This window comes from Oreochromis niloticus, linkage group LG9 (assembly GCF_001858045.2).
Source record: "Oreochromis niloticus isolate F11D_XX linkage group LG9, O_niloticus_UMD_NMBU, whole genome shotgun sequence".
NCBI classification, from domain to species: Eukaryota; Metazoa; Chordata; class Actinopteri; order Cichliformes; family Cichlidae; genus Oreochromis; species Oreochromis niloticus.
The window spans coordinates 13,106,548-13,119,812 of record NC_031974.2 but is presented as its reverse complement, the minus strand read 5'-3'; the positions used below and the strand labels follow the sequence as shown (position 1 = coordinate 13,119,812).

The window sequence follows — 13,265 nt, the reverse complement described above, 5'->3', positions numbered from 1 at the left end:
TTTTTTTCTTTAATAAAAACATCTGTTTTGTTTTTAATACTTAGATTTAACTTCTTAATTTTCCAATCATTCCCTTGACAAATGACCATATTCTGTATAGTATAGTATTAATCATTTAAACTGAGGAATGATTAAATAAATGAATGAAACTAAGCCGAACTGTGAACCTAGATTAACTGTGTCGCGCATATGGCGCGTGATGGCAGCATCTGGTCTTATTGTAATCAATGGAAAGACATAACCTGGAGTTCCATTTACTGGATACGTGGAAAATAACCATCTCCTGTACACTCTGGTTAATATCGCATTTTCATATCATATTATGTGGGGGGGTTTGATGGTAGGGGTTTCCCTTTCGCTGTGACGTTACCAATGGATTACGAATACGAGTGCCATTGGTTGACACCGACGCACAAGGCCTGTAGTTTGAAAGCAGCCTGGGCCCGGGCGAGCTGTACCGTTAGCTGCACTGGGAACAAAGTTATATTAATATAAACACATTCAAAGATTTTTGAGCTATTTAACGCAGAGGTTTTGCTACTTTCGGGTAATGCTGCAATCAGCTGAGGTAGCAGTCCAGCAAGATACGTGGACGCAGGCGTGATTTTGAATGGCATTGTTTTCTTGCATGTTGACTGAGTTGTCTTGAACTCCACACAAGGAGAAGCTAGCTGGCTAAGTTGCTAGCGGCTAGCTGGTTAGCCGCGGACTATCCGGCCAACTCGCGTGCTGTTCACTTCCTTGTTGCACACCGGAGTGTGATGGAGGGCAAGAAGTTTGTGAGAAGGAGACGGAGTTTACTACTTACATTTTAACACTATTCGGTAAATGGATTTACATGCTCGCACAGACGGTAACGTTTTAGAAGAAGTGGATCTTAAATTTAGAGAGGCTATAGGCCTGTGCTTTTACCATGAAATGGAATGCGACTGTGTAGCCGAGTACAGTTAGCCAGTTAATACTAGCTGGCTAAACCGACTAGCATTAGCTGGTAAATCTGGGAGATGTCCGTCCTGGAACACAATGGTTGAGTATCGTATGGCTCTATAACCAAGAATCATTTTGTGAATTTGATATGAGCCGGAGTGTGCTGGCACTAAGTGTCATTAATTTCCTTCTGAACTAACTCACTTTATCTTAAATCTGAATTGTACTAGCTTTGTAATGCTAACGTTAAGCTAGCTGGCTGGCTGTCTACCTGTGATTTTGCTGTTACGTTAGCTGACTAGCCTGTCACCATAGCTAGCCCAATGTTTTGTTCCACGACACACCAAGGGACATAGCTTTGGTAAATTAGAGAATATATTATTCTTAGCGTGGTGGTAGCATTTATTTGGGAGATAAATGCCTAATTCGGAGGTGCTTCGCGAGGGTCGGGGACGGAGCCCCTCTGCACAGAGAAATGCTAGCAGGCAGGACAGGCGTAGCAAACCGGGGAGCGGTGCCGCTCAGCGAGACAGGCACCGTGAGAAGAGGCGCTCATCGGCTTCTAGAAGAAAGAAACGCAGGCAACCCAAGGAAAGAGGCTTGTGGCATACCGGTACAATAGAAGACCCTGACAATGATCGAAGAAGTGCTTTTGAGAAAGATGTTGAACTTCGGACACTGGTGGAGTACGATGACGTGAGCTCCCAGTCAGAGCGTTTTTCTGGGAGCCCCTCTCCTAAACTTGACCCCCATGCTGAGAGTCTCACAGCGGACCGACTTAGCGATGTTGACTTTGTTGACTATAATGGACCAGCATCCCCAGACAGAAGTCACCCCAGAGAGCGGGAGGCAGTGAGCCTCAGCAAGGACGAGCAAACAAGAGGACCATCTGAGAGAAGCAGGCAAGAGAAGGAGCTAAGTAAGAAAAAAGACCGTCACAGTCGGGAGAGGGACTCCTCAAAAGCCAGGAGTGGAGGAAGCCTGAGTGGCTCTAAAAATCACAGAGACACTACAAGGAGCAGTGACAGGAATGGCAAAAGGACATCTACATCCCAGTCCTCACAATCTGCTGATAAAAGGGATTCAAAAACGCACAGAAGTAAAACAAGATCTGATAAAGAGCCCCCATCTGCATACAGAGATGCTCCACAGTCTTACAGAGATGATCGTGAGGACCTCAGGGCATACAGGAGAAGTCCTGGTTTTAAATCAGAAAGTCCCTATGGGACATCATATTCATATAACTACCAGTCTCCTGGCGGTTATAACCAGCTGATATCTAGAAGGAGTCCAACTTATGGGAGCAAAAGACTGTCTCCCAGTTCCACATATTACAGCCGGGATGTAGACATGTATGGGTCGTATGGTGCCCCCAAGTCACCCAGTTCATACTCAAGCAACAAAAGGAAGAGATCGCCTGTGAGCCCAGTGAACTGGCGCAGGTCTCCGAGTTACGGTCGGCACAGTCCTTATGAACAAGGAGAGTTTGGCTCAAGCCCTTATGGTAACCGGAGGCGATCACGAAGTCCATATAGGAAGTCCTTGAGCCCAAGTCCTGATGTCAGGTGAGTTGTTATTTCGGAGCTAATTGAGCATGTTTAATTTGTTGCACATGCTCTGTTGGTGTGGTGACTTTATTAGATTTGTTATAATAAGGCTGCACTGTTTCATATTTGATTTTAAAATAAAATAAAAAATTATATGTGTCACTGCAGTTGATAATCTGACTGAAATACCTTGAATTATAAGTGCTTTTAATATCCCAACTGAACATGCTGTTCTCATCATTTCCTTTCCAGGCGATCTGCTAGATCACGTAGTAGAAGTCCATATTCAACTTCAAGGCATTCACGTTCTCGCAGCCGACACCGCCACTCTCGTTCCCGTAGTCGGCCATCTAGTCTTTCACCAAGCACGCTCACCTTCAAAACTAGCCTTGCTGCTGAACTCAGTAAGCAGAAAAAGGCTAAAGCTGCAGAAGCAGCTGCCAAGGCCAAGAATTCGAGCAATACATCGACTCCCACCAAGGGTTCCTCATCCGCTCATCAGCCCAGCCCTAAATCGAATCACAACTCCAGAAAGGGTCGCCCTCCTTCTCCACCTCAACCGGAGAAGGGACCCCGAACTCCCACATCAACCCAGCCTCAGTCACCCTCAGAGAGGTCATCCAAGAAGACAACAGAGCACCAGACCAGCAGGGACAGGGATGTAAAGGGCAAGGATGACTCTATACATCGGGACAAGAGGAAAGCACCAGCGTCTGGACAAGGCAAAGAAAAGGAACGTACCACAGGTCAAGCCATGTCTACCCTCCCATTGCTGCCATTGCCCCAAACAGTTATTGAGCACACGGACAAAGGAGAAAGGTATGGATGTGCTGACCAGGAAATGTTTGTACTCTGTAGATATGATCAGACTGTTTCAGTATGCTAATGCTCTCTCAACAATTTTTGCAGCTTGAAAGACAGCTCACTCTCAGGGAAGAAAAAGTCAGAGAAAAAGGCTCGTCAGCTTTTAACAGACTTGCCTCTGCCCCCTGAACTTCTTGGAAGCACAGCTTCTACCCAGAGCCCATCTGATGACAAGAAGTCCCAAACAATTCGCCGAAGACCTAAGTATGTTCTTGATGTATATAGTGCTAAATCACTTCTTTTTTTGCTGCTGCTGTTTTCTGTATGCTTACTGTTATTTCAATTTAATTTTTAATTGCCAGAATCTGTGGCCCGAGATATGGTGAAATTAAGGAAATTGCCATAGACTGGGGGAAACGTTGTGTTGACAAGTTCGAGATCATTGGAATCACAGGGGAAGGAACCTACGGTCAAGTGTACAAAGCTAAAGATAAAGACACCGGTAAGTTTTACTGAAGATTAATATTCTCCTAATTCCTCTACACCAACTTTGGCACTGATTCATAGTGTATTCTTCAAAAAGTGCAGTTTTTGTTTGACATGCAAGTCGATATTGTCATAAAGATCTTTTTTATGTATTTCTTTCTGTTGTCCGTTAGCTGAAATGGTGGCATTGAAGAAGGTTCGACTTGACAATGAAAAGGAAGGCTTCCCAATTACAGCCATCAGAGAGATTAAAATTTTGCGTCAACTGAACCATAAGAGTATTATCAACATGAAGGAGATTGTCACAGACAAAGAGGATGCTCTAGACTTCAAGAATGATAAAGGTAATTTATATTTTTGTGAATATCTATGATGCTTAGTGGCATTTAAAAAATAGTTTAAAAAGAGATTTATTTTTTGAATTATTTCTTTCCCTTTTGTCTCAGGTGCTTTTTATCTTGTATTTGAATACATGGATCACGACCTGATGGGTTTGCTTGAGTCTGGTCTCGTTCATTTCAATGAGAGCCACATAAAGTCTTTCATGCGACAGTTGCTGGAGGGCCTCGATTACTGCCACAAGAAGAACTTTCTTCATAGAGACATTAAGTGCTCCAATATTCTGCTCAATAACAAGTAAGATTGCCTTTTTTCTTTTTTACCCATTTACAAGAATTTAGTGCTTCATGTTTTAAAACCTTGCCAAGGATGCTTTCTAAGTACGCTTTAAGCAGTGTTTTTTCTTTTCTTTTTCTTTTCTTCCCTTCTACTCAGAGGTCAGATAAAGCTTGCAGACTTTGGTCTTGCTCGGCTGTATAACTCTGAAGAGAGGTGAGCCCTCGTATATTCTATTTCTGAATCTTACCTTATGTAAGATACTCATTTATCATTACCAGTACCTTTTGGGTGTGATTGTGATACTAATAAACACGTGTTGTCATTGTTTTTGTATTTTCAGTCGACCATATACCAATAAAGTGATCACACTATGGTACCGTCCCCCAGAGTTACTTCTGGGAGAAGAGAGGTACACGCCTGCTATTGATGTATGGAGCTGTGGGTAAGTGCTGATACTGTTATTGTTATTCTTATTATTAAATGTTTATGATTATCTGCAAGGTGGCTTATGTGTGTCATGAATTGTGTTATTTTGTCTATTAAAGATGCATTCTTGGCGAGCTGTTCACAAAGAAGCCAATCTTTCAAGCTAACCAGGAGCTTGCCCAGTTAGAGCTTATTAGGTAAGCATAGCCTAAATTCCTAAACCATGACTGGCTCTCACACAGGGTCACAGATACTGTTTCCCTCCTGTGAGCTTTGAAATTAAAGAAATACATTTATTCCTCCCCACATTTTATTTTCCTCACATTTCCATCGCACATTGGTGGTTGAAAGAGGAAAGAAGTGAGCTCTGCTGTTCTCAGATGTAATACTTTACCTCTGTTACATCCGTGCTTTACTGTACTTTGTAGAACAAATACCTTTCTGTTTTTTTAGCCGCATATGTGGTAGCCCCTGTCCTGCAGTCTGGCCAGATGTCATAAAGCTTCCCTTCTTCAACACCATGAAACCAAAGAAGCAGTACCGGCGACGACTACGAGAGGAGTTTGCTTTGTAAGTTGATGTTTACCTTTTCTTATTGTAAGTGGTATCTGTGGAATTTGGCCTTCCAGCATTTCTTTTAAACATGTTCCTGCGGTTTTGCTGCTGTTCAGCATCCCTCCGGCTGCCCTCGATCTTTTTGACCACATGCTCAATCTGGACCCCAGCAAACGCTGCACAGCTGAACAGGCGTTGGGCAGCGAGTTTCTCAAGGATGTAGATCCAGACAAGATGCCTCCACCAGAGTACGTTTGGGTTCATGTTCCATCAGCATGTTCATCCTGTGGTGTTGCTGTGCTCATCAGATCTTTTACTTTCTCCACTTCTCTAGTCTCCCACTTTGGCAGGACTGTCATGAGCTGTGGAGTAAGAAACGCAGGCGACAGAAGCAGATGCCGGAAGAACTGGCAGCTCCAAAGGCACCCCGCAAAGAGCTGGGCCTTGATGACAGTCGCAGTAACACGCCGCAGGGTTTGTCTGCCCCCGGAGCCATCAAAGCCCAGAATGCAGCTGCTTCTGCTCTGCTAGGTGAGTTTGACAACTGCTTTTATTTTTTTTTAAGGTGTCGTCATCTTATACTTGGTTTCATTTCATACTTTAGTTTCATGAACTAAAAGTAAACTCGGATAGTCTGATGTATTTAAAAATCAGCCTGTTACCTCAGTGACCTGTGAGGTAATGTATGGAAATGACCTTTTTAAAACATTACAGCTTTCACCACACTAACATGATTTAACTAGGCGTTAAACTGGAGGTCACTGTTCAGTTAAATAGCCATTACATCCGGAATGTAACTCGGTCATTCATTTACTCACTAATCTGCCTTTGCCTTCTTCTCTGAAGTATTTAAAAGATCCGTGTTGCTAGACAACACACTGAACCAAACTCACTTACGCTCATACTGTAATTTCCTTCTACAGCAATATATATATTTGACTCTTGGTTCTTGCTCTAGTAATGAGTCTTGCAGACTGATATTTCCATTCTCTTCACTTGAGAAAAGTAAATGTGTCATCAATTAGATTTATGTATTTAAAAAAGGATAGAACTTGCCTTGCATGGTTATAATATACGGCCGTTTCCCGAAATGAAGTTATTTTAAACAAAAGCCTTTTTTAGAAATATGATATGGTCAGAAGTTGTTAAAGGAACTTTTACTTTCATATATTTCATTCAGGATATTATCAGTGTTATGACTTCTGCTCAATCTTGTCGTTTGTCTTCCTACAGACCCAAAGGGAGCAAACTCACAGTTAACCCAGGAACAGCTGGCAGTTCTCCTGAACTTCTTAGGCCAGCCAAAGAGTGCAGTCAGCACAGCCCAGCTTGTCCAGTCCATGAGCTCAAAGGTCAACCAAGAGACATTACAGCAGCTCTCTAAAGCCTTAGCTCCCACTGACCCAGCTGAGCCTCCTCTTCAGCCCGCAACTGCCAAGCCTCCCCCACCCACAGCCCCAGCAGGAGTACCCCGTACTCCTCCAATGCCCAAACCTCCTTCACCCCCGATGTCTGCTCCGTCAAATATTCCAGAAGGCGAGGCTGCAGCTGCCACACAGACAGCCATGACTATGCTGCTAGCTCAGCTCCTCCAGGCTCAGCATACACAAAGGCAGGAACCAGTCGATGGTGGAGAAGGAGTAGAGAGCACCAACTCTGCTGGAGGTGCAGCACCGCTTCTACCTCCCGAGGTTAAACAGCCTCCTGAGCCCAGTCCAGTCTCACCGGGTGAGCAGCCTTCTGAACACACTGTGTCTGTGTACCTCCAGATGGCGGGAAAACAGCTTTTATGCAATTATTGCTTGAAGTGTTTTTCTAATCTTACATCAGGGAGAGAGCCGTTAAACACTGGCTAGTATTTGATTTATAACGAAGGCCAGTAAGGCGTTTTCATTTATTTTATTTTATTCCTGAAACATCGGTAGATTGACAAATACTTTTTTCTTTAACTTTTATACCACTGAAGGTCAAATATCTTGTCAGACCAGCAGAAATATTTTTTCTGATTTGGCTTTAAAAAAGTGAATATAATCTGAGTTTTTTATTAGCTGATCATCAAAAGTAAACTAATATCATACATGTGCATTATAATACATTGTGCAACTGTGTTTTCAGTGTCTGATGTAAGTGGGGTGTCCATCCTGCCCCCAGACCAGAGACCACCAGAGCCTCCGGAGCCACCTCCACATGCTGACCTTGACTACCGGCAGCCACCACCTGAGCCCAAGACAGGCCATGCCCCCCCTATTGCATCTGCAGGTGCAGGTGACGGAGGGAGACCCCCAGAGCCAGACTATCCACCTCTCCCTACTGCAGAAGGTTCTGGATATGGTGGCGAATACAGCCATCCACCTCCTCCACCTTTTACACCTGCAGGGTTTGGGGAAAGCTACATGGGTCATATGTTGGGTGGGGGCTTGCCACCTCACACTCTGAGAGAAGTGTTTAGTGGGCCTGGTCAGGCTGCCAGCTCCTCTACTGCTCCTGGGGCTCTTGCTCCAGCCCACCCCGACCCCTTCCCTCCAAGTGCCGGAGCTTCTGGACCCAGCAGTATGGTTTTCACTGGGGACAAGGACCACCGTTTTGAGTACAATCACAGCCCTTTACCTGTGGAGGGACAGTCTAACCCCAGTGCTATCCACCTTTACAACCATGCCATGGCAAGAAAGGATGGTGTACCTCCTCCGCCACCCATCCCAGCACCAGGACAACCCTGGGGCTCCCCTTCTCAAGTAGGGGCTCCACCACTACCCCTCGGCTTTGTCCCACATGTGAATTCGACAGCAACAATCAGAGGCCGAGGGCTGCCTTTCTGAAAGACTGGAAATATGTAAAGTGACTATGGGCGAAAGGGTTGACCCTGAAGCCTCTTAGACCAGATTAGATGGATCTGGAGATGCACATTAAGTTTTTAATAACTTAAATCTGTATAAGGCGTTGTATTCCTCCTCAGTCTGGAATGTGGAATACGTTGCAGAAGGACAGTTAACACCGGAGGAGCTTTTATTGCTCATACCATTTTCATATTTTTTTTGTAATCTATTCTGCTGTCTTTTAAATTAAACTCTGATCTTTTTGAGTGTACATTTATCAGGCTGGGTAAATTTTAAAACTCTACCTTAGCCTTTCTGTAATTGCTTCAGAGCAGACTAGTATTAATGTTTTGCACTACTGAGTGAAGTAGGCGGAAACTATTTTTGGTTATGAAAGGAAATGGATGATGTGCTCCATCTGCACAATTAGGAATATAACCCGTAAATAATGTTGTCCTCCTTTTTCTATTGTCAAGATTATCTTCAAACAATGGTGGCCCGTTTGGGTCAGATTAGTCATCAGCACAACAAGCTAATTGAGAGAATAAGGAGTAGTAACCTCTCGGACGAATGCAGCAAATCTGATCCAGCTTCCCAGAGAAAGGCTGTTTGAATTCCACATGCCTTTTTTTGCCAGTAGGTGTTGTAAAATCACAAGCAAAACAAAGATGCATAATCCGAGTTTGAAAAGAACACAATGTCTTCTTTTTTTCCCCTTTTTTTTCTTTTGTACTAAAATGATTTGTCAACCACCCTCCTCCTCCACCTTTGGCAAATGTTTATTAAAGAAATGCCGACGGTATTGTTGTCTGTTACGTTACTGAAAACACTAGTTGTTCTCACAGTGTGGTGACTTCACAGAGCACACCACTGGATGGCAGTGTCAAGCCAGACAACACTGTCACTTACCTAGAGTGTGTGTTCATTGCACTACAACCATTGACATGTACACTCATCCTTACTAAACTGTTGGACCTTTTAGCTTAACACCAAATTTTGACACTTTAAACATTTGATAATAATGGAAGCTCCTGTATTTTGGATTTTTAGCATGGAAGCAGTGAGAGACTTTATCAAGAGCGACGCAGTTAAGGAGATAGCAGCACTCACTTGCGTTGCTGGCGGCACAATGCAGGAGCACAGATACAGAGCAGCACGACTGTCAGGAAGAAAGAAAATGTTCTGCGAGATGATGGCTCCCAGCAGATTCAATCTTCAAGCGCTAAGAAAATGGTTTCTTAGAGAAACTAACCAGTCCTGCTGAATGCTCCCTACTAATGCCAGCTTTGATAAAACTTTGTTGCTGTCAGTTAACTCTTGTCAAATGAGGCGTTGCACTCGGATAAAAGCAACAACAGACTTATAATCGATTTTGGTGGGGGGGGGGGACTGCGCTTGCACATCTGGCCTGTTTTACCCATCATATCCACATCTGAATTTGCCACACGTTACATTGCTGGTGATGAGAAAGTGATTATCTCAGAGGAGTTCTCTTCTGCAAATCTAATTCGCAACGTGGATGGCGTCTGATCTGTGCTTAATATGGCGTGGATGATGGATTGCTGAAAATTTATGGTAGCTTCAGTCAGTGGCAGCATTTTTTTTCTTTTTTTCAGGGGAATGATTGAAACAACAGTGAGTACAATTTTAAAAGATGGAGACGGGAAAGGCACAGAAACAAATCACTTAGTCATTTTTAGTGAATTATGCTTATGTCCAGCTTGAAAAATGACTTTTCAGTCAGGGCTGTGCTATATTTTTTAAAAACATGTAGTAATTCTTTCTTTTTTCACTCAGTGTAAGTTGCTTACCTAATGTTCAGCATCATGTACAGTCAACTCCACTGAAAACAGGATCCAAACATTCAGCTGGAATACACAAAGGAACTACATGCACAGGTGAGCCAATCACATGACTTCCCATCAAAAAGAGACTATATACTGTAGATCATCATCTATGGCAGTAAGCAGATCTTAAAGATCTGAAACAGAAAAACAGCTAAAGAGTAATACAAACAACCTCAACATCTGTAAAGCTCACAGGTGCTACCCCCCTTTGTTCAATCCAAAGAAAACCTGAAAAATAACATTTCACTTTTCACGCTAAGCTAACTTTATCCACTAAAGCTGGCTGTGTTCAACCTACAAGCAAGAGGGTGGTATAATCTTCTCATCTGACAGAAAAGCAAATAAATGAAGCAGATAAACATTTCAAACAACTCCTTTTATCGAGGCCCTCCAGTGAAAAACTGCAATGTTTGACATGTAAACACATTTACTCAAAGTTCAGCCTGACAGAAGCTCTGCTAGTAGCCAAAATAAACTTTGGCACTTAGCTGTACATATTGAATGCGAAGGTGGTGGTGTGGCAGTTTTATTTGACATAAGCGGCTAACTTATAATGAAATAGAACAGGACACTGGTAAAGTCATAAACAGTGTGCCAAGGGATACACTATTTAGATCATAGTGTCTTTGACAACCATGCATTGTTATTGCAACCATCACAGTAAAACACAAAATCAGTTTAACTTCAGGGATATCAGTCTGTCCAGCTGGGAAGCATAAACCACTGTGAATCTATTTCATCTGCTTTGGTGCACTTTATCAAAGAGGGGGAGATCCCCAAGGCCTGATCCACCTGGGATTAAATAAGGGATTAGACCCAGGATAGTTCATGAAGCTCAGAAATATATATACACGTTATTGCACTAATGGGTATTTGAAATGCAGTGAAAGTAATGAAAAACAGTGATATTATAAATCAGAAGTCAGCGGGGCCACCATGTAAAGATAAATGGATGTAGGTGTTGTGCAGCTGGAGTAGTGCATCAAGAGTGATCTCAGCAGGAGCTGAGGGGGGGTATAGTTTGTAAAATGGTATAAACGTGATGTTTTGGCAATGCTATTACTCTGGTTCTTGCTGTGAGCAAACGGATCATCTGAAAGAAATGATTATACCAAAGGTGAGAAGTGCATTTATAAAATGAAGCAACAATAAAACAACCCTGAAAAGGGAATGGTTTTGCAAGTGGAGGCCACAGACCACTGGTATCTTTTTATCCCTCCAGGCTGATTTTTCTCTTGTTTTGCTTTCTACTAGTGTCTGTGTCACTGCTGGCGGACTACAAAGGTTACCCAGGTCAACCTCCAGGACCACATCCATACGTGCCATTTCAAGGAGGTTTGCTGTGTCTCCCAGCACAGTCTCAAGAGTGTGGACGAGATCCCAGGAGATGGGCTTTTACACAGGCCTGTTGAAAGGCATCAACCCAGAAACAGGACCCCATCTGCTCCTTTGTGCATGTTTCTGACCAAACTGTCAGAATCAGACACCATGAAGGTGGCACGAGGGTGTGATATCTTTCAGTGGGACCTGTGCTCACAGCCCAGCACCATGTAGCTCAATTGGCATTCACCAAGGATATGCCTCCCCAGACCATCGCTGTGCCACTGCCAAACTAGTCATGCTGGGTGATGTTGCAGGCAGCATAATGTCTTGCCACGGTGTCTCCAGACTCTGTCGTGTATGTCACACATGCTAATTGTGAAGCTGCTGTCATGCCAGTGGTGGATCTGCCAGTTCTGGTGTTCTCTGGTGAATCTGAAAAAAGGATGTTGAGGCCTCATGCCACACTCAAGGAGTGTGATTCTAAAGGTTTGGTTGGAAACATGCACGAGTAGCCTGTTGGAGGTCATTTTACAGCACTGTAGCAGGACTCCTCCTGCTCCCCCTCATGCAAAGGAGCAGATAATGGTCCTGCTGGTCCCTGTTTGACTCTCCTCATCTCACAGTAGTGAACTGACTTTGTGTTACACTGCAATGATCAAGTGAGCTAAAATATTCCCTTATTTTATTTTATTTATTTTTTGATAAGTGTAAGTTGCTTTATTATAACAATACTTTGAACACACTCAATTGATTCTATTTAGTCCTTTAAATATATGTCAGTTTGTGCTATTATGACAATATGACACAGATTAAAGACACCAAGGAGGTTAATAAGGCAGGAGACGAATCCCTTTATTATTGTGCAGAACAACCTACAGCCAGTGCATATGAACCACTACTTATAGAAGAAAAACAGGCTGAATTTATTACAAAAACCTTCCTGTTTTGTGACTAGCTATCAAGAATACTAAATCTGAATGAGAGGTGGTAAGGCTGTTTGCTGGGTAGCGTGAAAGCATCTGATAAGGTCATAGGATGAAAGGTATATGCACAAAATATGTCTAGGGGTCATGCTAATCCAGGTGCAACAAATGGGCTTTGAAAAGTGTTTCATCTGATAATTACATCAAAAGAAGTGACAACACGTAAATACCATAGACAGATATACGGATAATAAGCCTAGCTCGAAATTTTGCCTAGTACTTTTGTGTACCTTATAAAAAATGTTTATTTCTACACCTTTCAAACAGGAAATAATAAATAAAATAATAATAATTTAGAAATGTGAAATGTCAATAAATGTATTGATTAATATATACATGAAAACTTGATGATTGATGATTTTTAAGTTTTGTTTTTTTTCTCTTGTTATTTCAATTATCTATCTATCTATCTATCTATCTATCTATCTATCTATCTATCTAGTATATTTCAAACTGCTGATGCAAAGCAGGACACACAACAAAGAGGAACGGAAAGAGAAGTCTTTACTAGGTGGTGGTTACAGTCTTTGTCACAATCACATTTATAAACCCTATCAGACCCTAAGTAGTTCTGATACATTCACTAACTTTGTGCGTAACCTGTAAAAAAGACAGTATCAGCAACATGCCACACATACTTAAGTCACAGTGGATGCACACGCTCCACCTGCTGTCATGCCTGGTTTGAGGCACAGTGTGGTGCTAAAGGACTGGAAAGGAAGCTGAAAAAAAAGAAAAACCAGGAGCCTCTCAATCCATCACCAAGATTTCATAAACCTCGCAAAACTGAAAATTATGACGAGTACATTTCATCCTTAAAGCCCATGAATATGGACACCTGCCCATTAACGCTGATGTCTGACAAGCAGAACTGACAGCATGAATTCATTCTTACTTGAGTGCCTAAAAAAGCATCGAGGGACTCGCTCTCTGATA

General features: G+C 42.8%; 1 protein-coding gene across 1 annotated transcript; it reads left to right on the top strand.

Moving 5' to 3' along the window:
* Window positions 1-397: 397 nt before the first annotated feature.
* Window positions 398-8,978, top strand: cdk13 (cyclin dependent kinase 13). The gene is made up of 14 exons (XM_003439154.5): window positions 398-2,492; window positions 2,727-3,293; window positions 3,384-3,542; window positions 3,641-3,780; window positions 3,938-4,108; window positions 4,211-4,400; window positions 4,539-4,595; window positions 4,723-4,824; window positions 4,928-5,005; window positions 5,262-5,378; window positions 5,480-5,611; window positions 5,698-5,894; window positions 6,597-7,091; window positions 7,479-8,978. Exons 1-14 carry the CDS (start codon window positions 1,345-1,347, stop codon window positions 8,177-8,179), a joined length of 4,254 nt encoding a protein of 1,417 aa, XP_003439202.1. The 5' UTR covers window positions 398-1,344; the 3' UTR covers window positions 8,180-8,978.
* Window positions 8,979-13,265: the final 4,287 nt, after the last annotated feature.